Source organism: Elephas maximus, chromosome 18 (genome assembly GCF_024166365.1).
Source record: "Elephas maximus indicus isolate mEleMax1 chromosome 18, mEleMax1 primary haplotype, whole genome shotgun sequence".
NCBI lineage: Eukaryota > Metazoa > Chordata > Mammalia > Proboscidea > Elephantidae > Elephas > Elephas maximus.
Genome location: NC_064836.1, coordinates 43862657 through 43883519, shown reverse-complemented (window position 1 = coordinate 43883519; position 20863 = coordinate 43862657). Strand labels below are relative to the sequence as shown.

The following is a 20863-nucleotide window of genomic DNA, read 5'->3' as shown; positions in this document are numbered from 1 at the left end:
GCTTCCTGATTTACTTTTCAGTTTTAATTGCGTTTACAAGTGTAAACTGCTCTGAGCACTAATTTGTTTTCTCAGCGCTTTTGAAAGAGAATGAATCTAAACGAATTTAAATTTAATGAGTTAATATTTTCAGGAGTTGAATTATTAGGACTTTCCAAACCAGCTCAACAAAGATCACACTACAATTTCCTTGCTAATAAAACTGAAGGCCAATGTAGTTCATTAACATCCTATTATGAAAACTTCTATAAAACATACCTCAAAGATGTCCATGTTACTTTCTTTTGTCTTGAGATCATTTTTAGAGAATTAAGACCTTAACTGGTAACCACAATTACTAACTTTTTTAAAGCACTAGTTTTGTTTTTTTTTTTCCTAAATAAAGGCTGCTTGGGAAATCTATATAGGCTGTATATATATTTCTGTATGAACAGTGATATTTTCAAATAGTTAAGCTGCTTTTTCTCAGTAGTTTCCTCTTTGATCAATTTCCACTCTTACCTCTGATTTTTTATACCGTTCTAACATATTTTCAGATGGATCTTGGCTGAAAGAATACCAGAAAGATGTTTACCTGTGTTTCACTGACTACACAAATACATTCAACTGTATGGATCATAAAAAACTTATGTATAACACGCAAAGGATGGGAATTCCAGAACACTTAATTGTGCTCATAAGGATCCTGTACACAGACCAAGAGGCAGTTGTTCGAACAGAACAAAGGGATACCACGTGGCTTCAAATCAGGAAAAGTGTGGATCAGGGTTGTATCCTTTCACAATATTTATTTAGTCGGTTTGCTGAGCAAATAATCCGAGAAGCTGGACTATATGAAGAATACAGCCATCAGGATTGAAGGAAGACTCATGAACAACCTGTGATATGCAGATGACACAACTTGCTTGCTGAAAGTGAAAAGGACTTGAAGCACTTACTGATAAAGATCAAAGCCCACAGCCTCAACATAAAGAAAACAAAAATCCTCACAGCTGGACCAGTAAGCAACATCACGATAAATGGAGAAGAGATTGAAGTTGTCAAGGATATCATTTTACTTGAATCCACAATCAATGCCCATGGAAGCAGCAGTCAAGAAATCAAGAAATGTACTTCATTGGGCAAATGTGCTGCAAAAGACCTCTTTTAGCATGTTAAAAAGCAAAGATAACACTCTGAGAACTAAGGTGCACCTGACTCAAGCCATGGTATTTTCATTGCCTCATATGCATGAGAAAGCCAGACAACGAATACAGAAGATCAAAGAAGAACTGATGCCTTTGAATTATGGTGTTGGTGAGGAATACTAAATATACCTTCAACTGCATGAAGAATGAACAAATCTGTCTTCCAAGCAGTACAGCCAGAAGGCTCCTCAGAAGCAAGGATGGTGAGACCTTGTCTTATGTACTTTGGACATGCTACGAGGAGGAACCAATCCCTGGAGAAGCACATCATGCTTGGTAAAGTCGAGAGTTCATGAAAAAGAAGGCGGCCCTCAATGAGATGGACTGTATGCATCTCATTACAGTCATCTCACTGCAGTGGTGGTTGCAACAACGGGCTCAAATTTAGCGACGATGGTGAGGATGGTGCAGGAACGAGCAGTGTCTCATTCTGTTGCACACAGGGTCGCTATGAGTCAGAAATGACTCTAGGGCACCTAACAACAATTAATCTGGCAAGCTATCCAAACTTCTATCCTTTAACTCCTCTTTAAGATTTATTTGCTTTAAGGCAACTTGGTTAAACCCACAGAACAGCAAAAACCACTCAAATGTAGACCGATTTTCTCTACCTACCACTGTCTCTTTTAAAATAAGGTTATTTCCAGTTTTCTTATGTTTTACATGCTAACTGCCTATATTACCACATTTTCCCCCCTAACTAAAACGATAGTCTAAATGCCGCTAAAAAACAGCCATAAAAACCAAAACACTTTAAGTTCATTATCCTCTGCTTTTAACTCTAGCCTCCTGGAGAAGACCTTAGTTATGATTTGGCAGTAATGCAGACAAGCTAAGCAATCCTTTCCTGATGGCTCACCAGCTGGACCTGTCAAATACTACTGACTCTCGGCTGAGTATACTGATGCTGCATGGCTTTACGCTTCACACATTCTTGAATTGTATTATCTGACTGCCTTACACATGTTTCCTGTCTGTCAACTGACTGAAGCCTTTATTTTCAATTTGATTACTATACTCCATTACTCAGTCAATGGAACGGCTTCCTATAATTTGATGCTTTGTAGGTTGGCGGAATATCATACAACCAGTTGTTGATTCCAAGTCATAGCAACCCTACATGACAGAGTAGAACTGCCCCATAGGGCTTCCTAGGCAGTCGTCTTTACAGGTGCAGATTACCAGGTCTTTTCTCCTGCAGAGTGGCCAGTGAGTTCAAACAGCCCATCTTTTTGGTCAGCAGCCAAGCAAGTGTTTAACCACTGTGTCACCAGGGGTCCTATACAACCAGTATTTGGAGGTAAAGCAGTAATATGTATGTATCACACATCAGTAGATCAGCAAGCAATAGAGGGCAAGCACTTTAACTTTTACCTCAAGCTTAAAGCAGAATCAGAGAACTGGCAGTATTAAGTTTTCCAAATGGTAGGTTTGTGTGATCCTTCTCGATGTTTAGAGAGGACGAGAAAATTTAGTTACGGTTAAGTTCCAGGTTAACGTGCTGTGAAAAAGTTTTTAAGCATAGTGCCTTCAAACGTAACAAACATTTGGATAACAACTCCTGTATTATTGCTTCAAAGCCTTTTTTCTCAAGGCTCACATTTTGCCTGGCTTAAAGAATTTTCCAAGAGCTAAGGTGTTTTTCTTTTTATGATGATTTTACCTTAGTTGCTAAGAAAGTAGAGAGCAAGCACCTGCATGTCCATGTGCTGCTCATTTTAATAAGAAGTAATCTTTTGTTTCTTTAACAAGCGCTAACTGTAAAAAGTGAGGATGGCTAAACCCTGCAGTACTAAGAAAGACTGAAAGGACTGAGCTGTTATTTCCTTGTTTTCGAGATTTCAAGTTTTGATAAAAGTAGTAAAGAAAAAGCCCTGCGAGTAGAGGTGACATATAGCCTGAAGGCTGGATCTATTATTGCTGACATTTTTCTAGCCTAAAAGTGTTTTAAAAGGGGAAAAATTTTAGATTCACATATGATTTTCAATTTCTTGGTTTCTCATAAAAACAAAATCTGGCAGCAACTGGCTAGTATCTCTAAAAATAGTGTGCTCTTCAATTCAAAACAGCTCCTACCACTCCCTTAATGGCTGCACATGTACATGTGAACCAGCAGGCTCCCAGCAATGTTACTTAGTGACACGTGTCCTACAGAAGGCTGCGCCTCAGTATAGGTTTGGAAAGCTGTAGTGTAAATGCTGCTTGTCCCAATGATGCTTTGACACCCAACTCTCTGGGCCTGATAAGCAAGCAGCAACACTCAAGCCAGGATTCAAGATGCATCACTACTATTACATCTACTGCCAGCTACAGCCACTTCATGGGAGGATGCTCAGACAGTCTATCCTGTCAAGGGCTAATGGTGGAAGATTAGATCAAAGGTGGGAGAGCAAGGATGGAGAGCTGGAGCCACTAATTCCTTCCTGAACCCGTAATAGAACAGGCTTCTGCCCAGAGAAAATTTTTATCAGATGTCCTATGTCAGTGCCTTAGTGAGTGACGTGATAAACAGAGCACCTTCCTCATCTTTTGATAACACAAAAACCACTTAAAAATAGCCTGCTGTGTTCAAGTAACAACCATGCTGTTTAAAAGTAATAGACCCGACAAAAAGTAATAGGCAATTGCTTCTTATCTCTGCATTGGGAGCATATGGGATTACTGGCAACCACACTAAGCACACAGATGGGTTTAGCAACTCCCTTTTCCACACTTTGAGAATCACTGCCCTAAAGAAAGACATACCAACAGGTGGTCTTTAGACAGCAGATTTCAGCTTATAGATGTTTATGCCATTAAAGTTTTTGTGTGTGCTAAAGGAAAGATTAAGCTGTTAATCAAAACAGCTTAATTCAATATATGAATTTTAAGTGCAAATTTCAGAGAGCTAAGAGTTCATGGAGATAATATTAAAAGCTATATTGCAACTTTGAATAACCAAGAAAACCGACTCTTGTTCTACCCATAAAAAATAGTGAATTCTACCCATAAAACACAATGTATAAATTGCAAATGACTTGTCAAAAAGAACACCTCTCTCAGTGAATCCTCCTTTTTCATTATAACATTTGGAAAACTGGGGAAACACACCTACATAACAACTGTTTATTGCCAGAGGGTACAAAAGATAACAATTCACACTCAATCTACTCCCTAACTTAGCTACCTGTTTTTCTACCAGCACTATCCAACAGAACTTTCTGTGATGACGGACATGTTCTGTATCTGCACTATCCAGTATGGTTGCCACTAGCCACATGTGGCTATTGAGCATTTGAAATGTAAGAAACTAGTTTTAATTTTATTTAATTTAAACTTAAATAAACACATTGTAGCTAGGCCACTGTATCAGATCCGACAGCTTGTACATAGGTAATTGATTAAGGAGAAAGGTACTTAGAAAGAGAACATGGATGGAGGCTATCACCATTTCTTTTGAAATCTTACTGTTGATATAAGATGGGACACTAAGCTCATAACAGCACAGAATATAAAAGCTGAATTTGTTTTTCTGGTACATTAAAATATATAAAATTTAGACTACAATTTTTAAGTGCCACAACCAATTGAAGCAAGTTATAACATAAAAAGTGCTAAATCAGTATTCCCAAGTAACTATCTGTTCCACTTTCCCCACATAGATAGCTCTAATCAATTAAATGTACTGACGCTCTTAAAATTTTTTTGTGCGTGAGGATGTCACAACAGACTTCTAATAACCAGATGAATGGGGCAAACCATTATGGCAATGTAAACTTATAGGTTCGAAAGCAAAAAATGTTAACTCTTTGCCCTTCATCTCCTGAACTGCAGCCTGCCTAGATAGGGTTCTGAGAAACTTGTTTTTCTCCTTTAAAAACAAGAAAAACAAAATGAAAAGCTTTCCTGCAGCTATTTATAAAACATCAGTTGTACATCCCAATTTTTTGCATATGAATCGCTTCCTGAAATTCTGGTTGGCTTTTCCTTAAACGTAAACCCTGGCAGCATTGTGGTCAAGAGCTACAGCTGCTAACCAAAAGGTCAGCAGTTTGAATCCACCAGGTGCTCCACTAGGGCAGCTCTACTCTGTCCTATAAGGGTCTCTATGTGTCGGAATCGACTTGATAGCAACGGGCTTGGTTTGGTTTTATTCCTTAGTTAGTTTTTTTTAAAAAAACACCTGATAAGTAGAGATATACTTCCTAGTAGGAAGTCTGAATTCACCCAAAAGGCACCTTGGAAAAAAGTCCTGGTGACCTACTTCCAAAAGCTTCACTGCCATTGAAAACTATATGAAGCACAATTCTACTCTGAAGACACGGGGTTGCCATGAGTCGGAATTATCAACCAACCAAAAGCAACTGGTTGGTTGGTTGATAATTCAATGACTAGTGTAAGTAGTCAATAGTTAAAAATTAACACTAATGGAACTTTACTACAATCCACCAACCATTTAATAAGAAAACCAAAGCTAGAAAAAAAAGCTGTAATTGATGACTCATACTGAAAAATGATAAAACAGAAATAAAAATTACAGTTTAGACCAATGTGAACTACATAAATGTAGTGCTGTACATGTTTTTTTTTAATTATTTTTATCGTGCTTTAAGTGAAAGTTTACACAAGTCAGTCTCTCACACAAAAACCCATATACACCTTGCTACACACTCCCAATTACTCTCTCCCCTAATGAGACAGCCTGCTCTCTCCCTCCACTCTCTCTTTTTGTGTGTACAACATGTTTTAGCTAATCTACACTTCAACTGGAAACCCTGGTGGCAGAGTGGTTAAGTGCTATGGCTGCTAACCAAAGGATCGGCAGTTGGAATCCGACAGGAGCTCCTTGGAAACTCTATGGGGCAGTTCTACTCTGTCCTGTAGGGTTTTTATGAGTCGGAATCAACTCGACGGCACTGGGTTTGGTTTATTTTGGTACGCTTCAATCGTATTCCTACAGCACTTCTTTTAATGATGCTACTGCACACACACAGAGCCCTGGCAGCACGGTGGTTAAAGTGCTTGGCTGATAACCAAAACGTTCGCAGTTTGAACTCACCAGCGACTCCGCCTGAGAAATATGGGGCAGTCTACTTCTGTAAAGATTTTTAGTCTTTGAAACCCTATGGGGCAGCTCTACTCTGCCCTATAGTCTCTATGAGTTGGGATCGACTTGACGGCAATCGGTTTGGGTTTTTTATTGTACACACACACTAGGATAGGAAGATACTGTCAGGGCAACAATATACTGGTTTGTATTTAGAAGCCTTAATTCTATTTCAAATAGCTGTTAACAGTTTTAAATATTGTGACTTTGTTATAATTGCATCATAGCAAGTTTAGAGTAAAAAGAACTTTAACCTAAACAAAGAGGTTAGAGAACTACTGTACAATAAAATTTTTACACAATAAAACAAACAGCTTGTTGGTATCAATTCACAGTAATGAAGATAATAAAACAACCAACAGGACTACAACTTGGGATATGTTTTACTCCTGAAAGTCTACCTCTGGGAACTTAAGCTATAATATGATGGAAATTTAATCAGACATGCAAAAAAAAGATGTACATATAAGAATACTTAAAACTGCTGTAACTCAGCCATATAGCTTTAATTCTGAGATTTAGATTTTGGTGGGTATACACAAATCATTTTTCTGCTTTACTGTTTATACAGTGGAGGCAGTTAATGGAAAGCTGACACAAATAGATTCATTAGTTTAAAATTATTTGTAAATAAGCAGACACTATTCTCTTTTAGGGAAACCGTGGTGGCGTAGTGGTTGAGCACTATGGCTGCTAACCAAGAGTTCGGCAGTTCGAATCCGCCAGGCTCTCCTTGGAAACTCTATGGTGCAGTTCTACTCTGTCCTATAGGGTCGCTATGAGTTGGAATCGACTCGACGGCAGTGGTGGGTATTCTCTTTTAAACTATAAATCAAAGGCTATGTCTTTTATGGATTTATCCCCCTTACCAAACTCCTAACAGATGATGTGCCAACTTGAATTGGAATAATTTAAATTCATTCTAATTAGAACTACATTTGATAACATTTTGATAATTCTGCAATGTTGCTTAGAAAATGATTTCAGTCACACATTTTTCAGGTATTACTTTAAATTTATACTGAATGTTCGCTTCCTATATAATAAGGTGGAGATTAAATGTAATACAAAGTAAATGTGCCTTCCAACCTCTAAAGTGCAATAACTAATATGAAGTTATATTTTTTCTGTATCCAGTAATAAACACTTATGTTTTATTATTGGAGTGGCTACCAACAAATCACACCTGATGCCGTTGAGTTGATTCTGACTCCTAGCGACCCCACAGGACAGAGGGGAACTGCCTCCTAGGGTTTCCAGGAAGCTGACGGCCAGATCTTTCTCCTGTGGAGCAGCTGGTGAGTTCAAAGCGCTGACTTTTTTTTGGTGTGTGTTGGGGGGAGATTTAGCAGCTAAGTGCTTTAACTACTGCACCACCAGGGCTCCTTGGAGTGGCCATAGAGGGACAGAAATGTTTAAACAGTATGTTTTCCTACTGATGGAGTGAAGTTAAAAGCTTATAGTCTTCTAAAATCCACTTTATAAACCGCTTGTTTCTTCTCTCTCTTCCTAGAAAGTTGGCCACAAGCTCAGCTATCGGGGCTGGTGAGCAACGGACAGATAGTCAATTGTAGGCTTGGTGTTGACATTTCAGTGGTTTTTGCACTGTCCGCCTCCACTCACTCAGAACTCCATTCCATCTCTTGAGAGAAAGATTAATCAAGTTAAGTATGCCAGCTTACATTACCTGAATGGCTGGGAGGACAGACAGCAGTGTCAGAACCACTGTTTCATTACCAGCTGATACCTGCATGGTTCTCTAACAAATGCCAGTCTACAGCTCAACTTCCCTGTCTCTCTGGGCAGCAACTGGCGACAAGGCTCTCTTATGTTATCTTCCGTTCCTCCCACCTCTGATTATCAGTAATCGAAGGGTTCTAAAATCTGTATTATTTTGGTAGATTATTATTTGTTTAGATTATACTCTACACAGAGATTGCACCACCCCACTCTCCTGAGTCCTCAGAAATGTATGTTTTTGGATATTCCACCAAATGTGAATTAACCAAATCGTATCATGCATGGGTGGTTGTTGCTGGGTGCCACCGAGTTGATTTTTGACTCACGGCAACCCAAGTGACAGAGTAGAACTGCCCCATGGGGTTTTCTAGGTTATATATGGGAACAGACCACCAGGTCTTTCTCCCCTAGAGCTGCGGGGTGGGTTCAAACCACTAATCTTTTGATTAGCAGCTGTGCACTTAACCATTGTGCCACTGGGCTCCTTTGTATCATGGGTTAAAAAAAAAATAAGCTTCTCACAGGACTCAAACTTTGTTCCCTGCTTGAATATTCACATTTGTGTAATTCATTCCCAGCCCTGCCCAAAAGTTACTTATTATCACTTGTACTCTAATAAATCCTTTTTATTTAGAATTGTGACATTCTAATTAATAAGATACACTGGGTTGTATATTCTGCTTACTTGCTTTCAGTTTTAAATATATCATACGCAGAACATAGTTCATTCATGGATTTAAAAGCAACGTCAGACTCATCAAACGACTCAAAATCATAATCATCATCATAAACACACATCGCTATGCTGTGGTATCCAAAAATGTCATGAAATAGGCAAAAAAGTCACAGAAGATTTTCGCTGTGGGCAAACTTACGGGAAAAAATTTAAAGGCAGACCAGTTCTCTAAAGTCTACCGTAGATTAATTTGTTCATCAATAAGTAATTATTTATTGCTCTTTGCCAGTCCTTCCACTAATGCTGGTTGTATTTGTTGTCCTTAGTTGCCACTGAGTTGATTCCCACTCACGGCAACTCCATTTGTCAGAGTAGAGCTGCTCCATAGGGTTTTCAAGGCTGTGACCTTTTGGAAACAGATCACCAGGCCTGTCTTTCAAAGTATCTCTGAGTTGAGTTCCAACCACCAATCTTTCAGCACTTAATCTTTTGTGCCACCCAGGGACTCTACTGGTTGTATACCTAAATAAAACAGGCTCTATCCATGTCCTTTTGGAATTACAAGTGGGGGAGGGGAAGCAAAGTAAACACACAAGCAAATCACTATAGTAACAAACTTAAAAAGTGCCATGAAAGGCAGGGAAGGCTGCTTTGAGGAGACAACTTTTTAAGAATTCAGGACCAGCAGGTTCTATCTGTGGAGCTGTCTTGCATATATTTTAGCTAGGCATGTAAGTCTTTACCTTCTCAGTATGGTACTTTACTTCCAACTCCAATATTTTTGGTCACAGGAACGGGAGAAAATTTGCTTACTTATTTTTTATTCATTTCAGAAAAAGACATGGAGTGAATAAGAAAAATATTTTCGCTTTACCTGTTGCCATCGAGTTGATTCTGACTCACAGCGACCCTATAGGACAGAGAAGAACTGCCCCATAGTGTTTCCAAGGAGTGGCTGGTGGATTTGAATTGCCAGACTTTTGGTTAGCAGCCAAGCTTTTTTAACCACTGTGCCATTTTAGCTTTAGATGTGTAGTAGTTTCAGGTACTCACAGACTTACAAGTAAAGCAGTCTGAAGACTAGTTATATACAAAAGATGTATAGCTTAGACAGCTATAAGTCAGAGAGCAATAAGAAGAGATCTGCTACCAGTATATAGAAGGTCATGAAAGTCATTAAGATTAATGGCATCACCAAGACAGACTGAGGCCTGAAGGCCTCAAAGAGTGTCAACATTTAAATAAAAAAATAAAAAGGAAAAAGGAGACTATCATGAATTAGGAAAACCAACCGAGTAACACCAACATAGAGGAAGTGGCCTGTAATTTCAAGAGAATAAAATCTGGAAAAGGCCAAACAGAAATGTCCTTTGGGTTCCACAGTTGTTACAGGAATTAACAGCCAGGACCTCTGGCACCAGAGAGATCTAGATATGACCCCTTTCTCTGTTGCTAGTATCTAAGTGACTTTGGGACAAGCTGGCCTCAGAGTCTTTGTCTTGGCACACAAATAAGGACAATAGTACTTAACTCTTAGTCTTGATGGGGTAGCTCTATAAATGTTAAGGTACTAAAAAATGTTCAATTACAAAAAAAAAAAATAAGTTGGGAAAGGATTTTCAATTTTCCTATTTACAGGCATTTTCAAAGAGAACCAAATCTATTGCTGTCGAGCTGTTTCCTACTCATAGCAACCCTACAGGACAGAGTAGAACTGTCCCATAGGGTTTCTAAGGAGTGGCTGGTGAATTTGAACTGTAACCTTTTGGTTAGCAGCCACCAGGGCTCCAAAGGCATTTTAGCCACACAACATATCACTAAAAGGGAGGAAGTAAATATTACCAGTTGCCCTCAGGTTGACAGCAACTGATGGTGACTCTATGTGTCAGAGTAGAACTGTGCTCCACAGGGTCTTCCATGGTTGATTTTCGGAAACAGATTGCCAGACTCTTCTTTCAAGGCACTTCTTGGTAGCCTTGAACCTTCAACCCTTAGGTTAACAGCCCAGCATATTAACCATCTGTACCATGCAGGAACTCCAAGTAAATATTATTCATTTCCCATTTAACTCAGACAGGCATGTATCTCTAGCCAAATTGATAAAATAATAACAAATACACATTAGGTAACTTGTCCAAGGTCACACGGTTAGTAAATGGGGACTCAAACCCGGGCACTCTGGCTCTGGAGTGTGTGTTCCCCCTTAACTTGACCCTCCCCTCGGACTTTTTGGACCTCAAGGGAAGAGACTTAGAAACCTGTACCTACAATCACTATGCTTCAATCTCTCTGCAGCTTCATTCTGAGCATCAAGAACAAATAAATCTGAGCTCCACTGCTTATACGGTCAAGCACTCTTGGATCAAATGGCCACAAATGGAGTTTAGCCTTTTGAATTAGACTCTGGCACAATAATTTCAGATTAAAAAGTAAAAATACAAAATTGCTGTTACTGATAACATTTGAAAACCACTATGACACTATAAACTTAGGTATTTTGCCAAAACAACTAGTAAGTGGTAGGGTCAAGATTCAAGGCCAGGTCTAAGTCCAGAGCCCATGTGTTTAATCATTAAAGCAGAAATGGAGCAGTGGTAGATGTGTCCAGCTTCAGAAAAGCACTCTTCCCTCTAAACATACTGAGGAAGGTGGAATTCCCGTGTTAGTCTATTATGAACAGAGGTTGGCAGAAGCAGGGAGGAGTTCTTCTAAGTATATAAAACATTAACTTGCTAAATTACACAAGTTTCTAACAAAATCAAAAAATCTAGGGCCTCTTTATGAGCAGTAACATTAATCGTTACATTTTATGTACTGCGATGGTGCAGAAACTTGAAAATCTATACAGCTTTCTGGCAAAATTCCATGTGAGGTCTGGCTGCACGCCTATCCTCAGAATACAATCTCTCACTCTTCTAAGACCACGTCCAGTTCAAACTCCAGGATTAGGAGAATCTCTAGAACGTTATTTATTGGTCTTCAAATAGTTTGTTAGCAAGTGCTCTCAGCTCTCAGCGGCCTACTCAATATCCACTCTCCCTTTCTTTGTCAAACTCTACAGGGTCACTATGAGTCAGAACCAACTTGACAGCAACAGATTTTTGTCTTCTCTTGAATTTATGATGCACAGGAAATTGTTAGGTGGGAATTTAGGAAATGCTCTTTTTTAAGTGGGTAAGAGACTGCTAATACACACCCCTTTTGCGAGATGTCCTTACTATCTGGGAATGAGGAAGTGATGGCAGGAGTTCAAACAACCACACTGGCTCATGAGATGACCTTGAAGATGGAAACTATGTACTAAGGACAAAAAGTAGCTTGAGTTCTTCTGATCAGGGAGGTGCCATAGCAATTCTGTACTGCTTAACTTCTTTTTATATGAGAAATGCAAATATTCCATTTTATTTCACCATTATTATTTGGACTTCCTGTTACACATAAAAAACTAAACCAAACCCACTGCTGTCAAGTCAATTCTAACTCATAGTGACCCTACAGGACAGAGTAAAACTGTCCCATAGGGTTTCCAAGGCTGTAATTTTTATGTAAGTAGACTGCCACATCATTCAATGCTGGGTTCAAACTGCCGACCTTTTGGTCAGCAGCTGAATACTTTAACCACTGTGCCACCAGAGCGCCTCCTGTTACGTACAGCCACAACAAATTCCTAACAGATACATCTTCCCAACCAGTATTTGTGTATTATCTGTACTTTGGAGCCCTGGTGGCACAGTGGTTAACACCTTGGCTGCTAACAAAAAGGTCAGCAATTTGAATCCACGAGGTACTCCTTGGAAACCCTATGGGGCAGTTCTACTGTACTAAGGGGTAGGTCTCTATGAGTTGGAATCAATTTGCCGGCAACAGGCTTTTGGTTTTTATCTATACTTTAAACTCAACCTAGAGTTCATAGTTAGAAAGTTCTAAGTGAAGAGGGAAGAAAACATGGGAGCCACTAAAAAGAGACATCATAAGAATCTGGAACCTGGCTCCTCAAATATGGGTTGTTAGTTAAGTCATAAGTTTTAACTAGGAATGATTACCCTGTTTCAATTATTTTTCTTTGGAAATATTCTATAATTTAAACTTTTCACCAATTGAGTTCACTTTCCACTCCCATTCCTGGTCAAATAAAGAGGTTTTACTATTAGATCCATTTTAAAAGAGTTAACATTTATTTAAAATGACATTAAAAGGCAATTAAGAAATAATGGTAGCTGCTTAGGCTGCTTATGTACAACCAAACATCTCACAGGATTTAGTTCCTACTTTGGAGATTCAGGGTGATGGTTTACATGAGACAACCCAATTAACTGGCCTAATGATGTGTTTAGTGCTTCTGTTCTACCTCTTAGTTCACTGTGTAGTGCCTGGGGTCTTAAAAGCTTACAAGCAGCCATCCAAGGTACAATAATCGGGCTCTACTTGTCTGGAGCAACAGGGAAAAAAGGAGTCAGGAACAGGAGGAGAAAATGTGACGGGTGGCTAATTGTCTCCATGAACACCTACCCCCTTTGCCATAAGACCAGAAGAATTGCACGGTACCTGGCTACCATTACTGAAAGTTTTGATCAAAGATTCTACAGAAGAATTCCAATCAAAAGGGGGAAAATATAGAACAGAATTTCAAATTCCCATAGAATCCATACTTCCTGGAGCCATGGAGGCTGGATGACCCCCTGAAACTACTGTCCTGAGATAATCTTTAAACCTTAAACCAAAAATATCCCCTGAAGCCTTCTTAAAACCAGACAATAGTTTAATTAGTAAAGAATGTCTTCCTTGAGCATTATGCTCTTTTAAGATCTATATGGGATCAAACTCACAACAGCAACTCGAAGAATTAGACAGAAACCTTATGGTGCAATGAGTTTATGTTAATGGGGGAGAAACAACTCAGAAAAGGAGAGTGAGAATGGTTGCACAACCTGAAGAATGTAATCAGTGCCACTGAATTGTATATGTAGAAACTGTTGAACTGGTGTATATTTTGCTGTATCTATTCTAAACAACAACAAAAATAAAATAAATGGCAATTAAGGAAAAAATACCATCAGTATTTCCAGTACATCAACGGTCACCAAGCTAAAGTTCAGAAGTTATATTAGGCTTCATATTTAGAAGTGCTACTTTTAGTTAATACCAATACACAGTGTCTGACACTATGGGAAAGAAAAGAGAAAAACAACTAATGGTAGGCTGAGTTAGCTATCTATAACTAACTTCCCTATCACCGTGGTGGGCCCCTTTAATAAAGTGGGAAGATGAGGGTATGTCAGAAGTAGGACACGAAGAGTTGTGACAGACCTTAAGCAGTGAATACACAGTTGTGACTCCCACACTAAATCAGGGATTTAATAATGAGATTCAAACTGTTTGCTGATTACTGACCATGATCAGCCATCAATGACACAGGATCAAGGAAGAATGAGATTAGCAGTAAGTGTTGGGTTCACCAGTACCCTCACCAACAGAATATGCCTACAGATTTTTCCCACTGGTAAGATTACTCAGGACCTGAATTTGGGTCTCCTTCTTTTTCTAGAAAGGCTCCTGGGAAGATCAACAAATTGGGACAAAGAAGTCTGAGATGGACTACACAGTGAACACTATATGCTTACTCTTCAACTAGCAAGGTCAACCTAAACTGAAAACTTTGTTTGGCATAGAACTGGTCCAGTCTTTAGCTATAAAAAAGAAAGCATGTCAATTAAAAAAAAAAAAACCAAACCCGTTGCCACTGAGTTGATTCCGACTCATAGCAGGACAGAGCAGGACTACCCCATAGAGTTTTCAAGGAGCGCCTGGTGGATTTGAACCACTGTCCTTTTGGTTGGCAGCCGTAGCACTAAACCACTATGCCACCGGGGTTTCCTGTCAATTAGTAGAAGGTAAAAACGCTTTAAAAATTATCTGCACAGTATTTTGTCACAAATGAAAACAGCATGAACAGAATCGTCCAAGAATCAGAGGCCTACTTTTTTTTTCTTTTCTTTCTCTAGTCTCAGAGAAAGAAAAGAGCTGAGTTACATTACTGGCTCCTGACTACCCTGGGCCATCTTCCTCAGCCTCGATAATTTATGGAACGGTTACGCTTTGGTCATTAAATAACTTCAAAGATTTCCACACAACAGACGAAGATGTATACTGGAGCCATGGTGGTGCAGTGGTTAAGTGCCACTGCCACTAACCAAAAGTCTAGCAGTTTGAATCCACCAGCCGTTCCCTGGAAACCCTATGGGGCAGTTCTACTGCGCCCTATAAGGGTCGCTGTGGGCTGGAATCAACTTGATGGCAATGGGTTTGGTTTGGGGTTTTGGTGTACCGGATTGTCGGATCATTAATTCACACAAAAATGTTTAATGTCTCGGGGCCAAGGACAGAGCTAGTGATGAGGAAGCATATGCTGTTCTCCAATTCTACAGGCATGCTATTCTAATGGTGAATTAAAAGATACAGAAAAAAATCAATCTTGTAAACATTTTAAAAGATTTGAGTCCTCGAGTGCATTTCTTAGGTCCCTGAAGTATATTACTTATGGCCTGAAAGTACTGTATTTTTAAACTTAGGTACTCTTTTTCCTTTTAATTACTGCAAGTCATAGAATAAAGGCAACTTAGAGCTATGCCTGGGATACAGAATCTCCAACAAGATTAGATTGCCTTTTGTTATCTCTCTACTTTTTCCTTTGTCTTCCTTTTACAAATACACACATGATCGCAGCTTTTAAACAAGAGGCTAGTTGATTAGACCATTTCTGATGTAAGCAACAACCAAAAACTGTAGGACATGATTTTTAATTACTAACGTGTGGACTCAAAACTAGCAAATTATTTTTATCAATTAAAAGAGATTTATTTTTACGAAGCCTCTTTAAAGAAAAAAATGCTTTAGAGCAAATTGAACAATTAGTAAACTAAAACTCAGGCAACGTCATTACCACACTAGAAAGAAAACCATACCAAAATAGTAAAGTTAAATGTCACGTTTTTTAAAGTTCCTTTTTCATTCAAAATTTAGTGAGCAGCACTGCTGAGCACTTGGTGTGATCGAGAAGACTTCAAAGAACATTTACAAAGCTTTACTGATAGGCAATCTACCTTGTTTTTTTTTGGTATGTTTAATTACTTTAAAACCCTATATTCTGACACAAAAATTGAAATTTTTTGGAATTCAGGGTTCTCTTTTATCTCCTTTTTTCCACAACAATCTTATTAAGTGAAATGAAATGATCATAAGGCACTAGTTCGTCATTGTTGTTGCTGGGTGCCACTGAGTCAAGTCCAACTCATGGTGACCCCATGTGACAGAGTAAAACTGCCCCACAGGGTTTCCTAGGCTGTAATCTTTACGGGAGCAGATAGCCAGGTCTTCCTCCTGTGGAGCCACTGGGTGGGTTCAAACTGCCAACCTTTCTGTTAGCTGCCGAGCAATTAACCGTTGTGCTACGCAGGCTCTGAAGATGTATCATACTTGGCAAAGTTGAGAACTGCCACCAAATAAATTGAGAAGAAAATTTAACTCTAAAATAACTATATTCACTAATGTTAAACTGGCACTTTATAAGCATACGTATTAAACAGTTTAATTCAAACTGACAGTTGTTTTTGTCTTTTAAATTTAAGACAACTATCATTTCAACAACACAGGAATTACGCCATGTGTACATACTGAGATAGGTGTTAGCAGAGCTGAAATATTTATAAAGATGACACCCAAAGAATGTTTGTATATTCTCTACATAATGATTGAGAACAGTTAAAAGGCTAGAAAAGTAATTATGAAACTTTAGGTGCTGGTGGAAACATTCCATTACAGCCTGAACTCCACTAACGATTTAGCAGGAAGCTGACTGACGGGATACCAAAGACAGGCAAGTAGGACTCAGGAGGACAGGGCTCTCCTATCAGCCCTATCAGTGAAAAGAACTCTGGACAGCAGATCACTGGCGTTAAGATCACATATACTAGAACAACCCTGCCAGGCTTCGGGCTTTGAAGCCCAGCACTGTCAATTAGCAGGTGTGTGATCTCAGGATGCACTTCTAGGTCTCTAAGTTTCAGTTCCTTCATCTTTAAAATGAGGATTAGTAGTATTTATCCCACTGCTATTTTGAGTTAAATAAGATAATCCATGCAAGGGGCTTAGTACAGAGCCTGGCACAGAAGTGCTCACAGTAAATGCTCATGCCTGGCACGTAACAACAGTCTGCCCTCACCACTAGGGCAGCTTTGAGCAGTCCAACTATCTGGCCCTATTTTCTTAAATGTAACATACAGGGGTTGGGCTGGATAACTTCGAATGCCTTTGCTCATCTAAAATTAAAATTCTACAATGTTTCAGAATGTGAAGAGCCAACTCTATTTCCAAAGAACGTAAATTTAAATCTTCCACTCTATTATGATTAAAAAAAAAAAAAGATTAAGGATCTGGTAATGTAAATGATACAAAACAATCATATTTTTCAGCCATCCCTTTGAAACTACTTATAACTGCTACAGTTATTAAAACTGAAGTTATACGTATTTTATGTAACCCATAGAAAATCCGCAAGTTTGTTAATTAGCATATCATATTCAGCAACCGCAATTATTCCAGAGTATAGTAGCAAAACTGTTACAGTCCATAGGATCTTAAATGGAAGATGAATGTCATAGAATTGATCATACAAATGCCACTATGTATTTTAGTAGTCTACTTATGGTTATAACTTAGACTTTCTTACAGAACATCTAAACATATTAATTTGGTGACACCAATAATTTCTGAATAACAAATTCTAGCAGGAATCTAAGGTAGATAATCTCAGTGAATTTTTTTTTTAAAAGAACACTTCTTTAACTTGCTAAATCGGAAAATAAAAAAATATATACATATTGAAGGAAAAGAATGAAATGCTATTTTGAAACTGTCTTAAAATCTAAAGGCTTACTAAATCTCTCTACTGACATTTTACAATTAAAAATTCAAATGACAGGCAAATCTTACCGGAGGAAATTTTTTTTCGGAGGGGGGCAAGCGACTTTAAAAAAAACAAACCAAGAACCAGTCTTAGCACGACAACATCAAGACCAGAGAAACATATCCCATACGTTTACTGGTAGCAAACTATAGACACATGAACTGTACATCAACACAAATGAATGCTTTCTTAATATTTGGAGAATCTTTTTCTCATATACTCTCAGAGACATCATTAAGAAATTAAAAAAAGAAAAAACCTTTTTATGAGTATTCAAGGCATACGTGATCTCTGAGAAGAGATGATATAAAATTTTAAAAACTTTTTTCCACATAAGGTGGGGGAGGTGGGGAGAATTCAGGTTCAACTAAGGTACATTTCACAATTTTCAAGTTAGAAATGCATACTTAGCCGGTTTATTAAATACATAAACACACTAGCATGGTCAGCCCACAGGAATAAAACTACATTTGTATAACAATATAAATGTTTAGTTATTATGTTGTTGCTAACACGAAAAAAAAAAACTTGTTAAAATCTGAAAACTGAACAAGCTCTCAAAATAGAAAATACCTTCATCAGTCAAGACTCGTGGCTCATTTTTACATTAGAAAAAGTAGGGTTAGTACTGACTGTGGGTGTTTAAACACACAATTATCTTCAATTCCTAGCTGGGATACCTTAAGCTTCATTTCAAGAAACCCGTCAACCGATCTCCACACTTCATACTTGGCACAAGTTCCAATCATTCAAGTTCTAGTTTACCTTATAACGAGTTCAGCATAAAATAGTTGTGCACAGCCCGTGACATAAAGTTAACGAGTCCTTACCCTCGATATTTAGCTCAAAACATATGTGGCAGAAGGAGAGTGTTTCTTTGTCTGTTCCCAGTTTACAAACACTGCAAATGTTGTCATCGTTCAAGTCAATGTTTACAAACTGCTCCTCTTCGCTCATAGTTCCCCTATTAAGAAACACAAGAGTTACCCTATCTCAAGTACTCGCTATTACCATAATATAAGGCATTTCTAGGAATCGAGGATGCTGCTGCTCAACGGGACAAGAGCTCCAGCGAACAAGCACGGCCCTACCCGTACTCCCATATCGCATTTTTATCGTGGAAAGACACGAAGCTAGCAAAACTTAACGCGTGGCCATACAGGACATTATGCCCAAGTGCGTTTTCTGTCCTATATTTTACTTAGTTAAGGAGATCTGAACGAGAGCGGTTTGAGTATCCACCCCCCTTGAGTATCGAGGCACAAAAAGACCTCAGCAGCGAGGCCCTTCGCTACCGGCTTCTGCTCGCCTCCTTATTGCTGCTGATGCCCTAAAAGCAACCTGCTCGGGACTCTGCTGTGCTAACTTCATCGCGGGAACCAGGAGCGTCACGCCAACTCGGCTTCCAGCGGAGGCCGGCGGCAGACAAACGCACGTGGCAAGGCGAGCGCCCAGGGCGGGTGTCCCGGCCGAGTCCACCGCACCGTGAGCGGCGGCTCCGCGGCTCGGGTCAGGCGCGGTGGCCAAGCCGGGCCGGGGGAAGCGGCCGGGCAACGGAGCCCGGCCGGCGGGAGCGCCGCAGCCCCTCGCCCGAGCTCCCTCCCACGGAAGACGACGTCCGAGGCCACGGCAGCCGGTCCGCCCGCCTCCGCGCTTCGGAAAGCGGGGTCCCTGCCCGGCCTCGGCGTGGGGGCGCGCGCCCACCGCCCGGGGAGCCCCGGACCCGCGTCCGTCTCTCCGTCCGTCCCTCGGGGTGCCCCGCGCGAGGCAGCGCGAGGGAGGGCGGGGCTCGGAGCGCGACGGCCGCGGGGCTGAGGGCCGGGGCAGCAGGCGGGGCAGAGGCCCCGGCAGAGGAGTGGGGTCTTTACCGTCCGCCTCCGTGCGCTGCCTCGGCCGATGCGCGCGACTCGGGCTCCTCCACTATTGTTTCCGTGCACTGCGGAGGCGGCCGCCGCCAGCCCGGCTCCGCCCCCTCCCGCCCGCGCCATCCGGAGAAGGAGCCGGGGGGGGGTGGTGCGGCTGAGGCCCAAGCTGCGCCCGCTCGCGCGCCGGCTACGGCCCCAATTCTCCTCTCTCGCACCGACACCGACTCTCAGACTCAGGTTTCCTTGTGATTCCGCATCTCTTGACTCAGGCCTCTTACCGTTCTCTGGAACGTGGCTCCTTTCGCCCCCCTCTTCGAGGCGCGGAGATAGACGGGCCCGTTACCACCCCCTTTAGCGTAGTGGAAACTACGGTCCCGGGGCGGGGGCAGGAAAGTGACGGGAGGGTGGGGGAACGGAGAGGAGCTGCGTGGGTCGCACTTTGTTTGAAAACGGGAAACTGAAACAAAATAATATCGAGTTACGTTCCAGCAGAGGTATTCAGTGGGGAAAAGTTCGTATTTCAAGTATCAGGATTTAGGGATAATTTTCAAAACGGAGCTCCTTTTTTACAGGTTACTTTTAAAAACGAGCGACCCTCTTTTAGATGTGGTATTTTCCGTACACGCCCACTGGGATAAACTTGGAGAGCCACCTCTTATCTTTAGGTCCCACCCATTTCTTAAAACTTAATGGTAAAGATTTTGGCTTGCCCTTACTTATTTATTTGTTTTAGGTTACAGTTCAAGTAATGCTTTCACTTCCATTTTCTATTCTAATTCTCACAACAGCTTAGCGAGGAGGCATCGGGAGCTGTTCTTTTATTTTGCAGTCTAGGAGCTACTGACCCAGGTTATAAAGCAGAACTGAGGCTTGTATTATTCATGGCTGCTGATGTAATATCACTGTATTTTCCTTAGCATCTTTAGCATCTGTTCAGTTAACTCACAAATAGAAAGGAGGCTGGATTGCCAGGATACATGCAAATATTCAAGAACTGATGGTAGGAATGGATTCCATAGATCTTGAGAAACTTCTGGGTTAAATTAGCACTTGATATAACCCATCAACACCTCAGAAAACTGGTCGGGTTCTTACTACTCAGTGTGTGGTAGATAAACTAGCCTCATCAGTATATTGTTAGAATTATAGAATCTCGGGTCCCAGTCAATGCCTCCTGAATCAGAACCTAAGTTTTAACAAGACCCCTAGGTGATTCCTACGCTCATTAAAATTTGGCAAGCTGGTCTAAACTTGGAGTCCAGGTGGCACAGTGGTTAAGAGCTAGGGCGTGCTAGGGCTGCTAACCAAAAAGGTCCACAATTCGAATCCACCAGCCGCTCCTTGAAA

At 40.4% G+C, this 20863-nt stretch overlaps 1 protein-coding gene across 1 annotated transcript in view; it reads right to left on the bottom strand.

Annotated features, from left to right (window-relative positions):
• The window catches only part of C18H21orf91 (chromosome 18 C21orf91 homolog), a 33125-nt gene extending 13509 nt beyond the window's left edge, over positions 1–19616 (bottom strand). Inside the window, exons 1-2 of the mRNA XM_049858586.1 lie at positions 19520–19616; positions 18482–18615 (exon numbers count right to left, since the gene is read on the bottom strand). Of these exons, the coding sequence (XP_049714543.1) occupies positions 18482–18608 (127 nt within the window). The 5' untranslated portion in view covers positions 18609–18615; positions 19520–19616. The remainder of the gene's footprint in view (positions 1–18481; positions 18616–19519) is intronic.
• Between the last annotated feature and the right edge of the window lie 1247 nt (positions 19617–20863).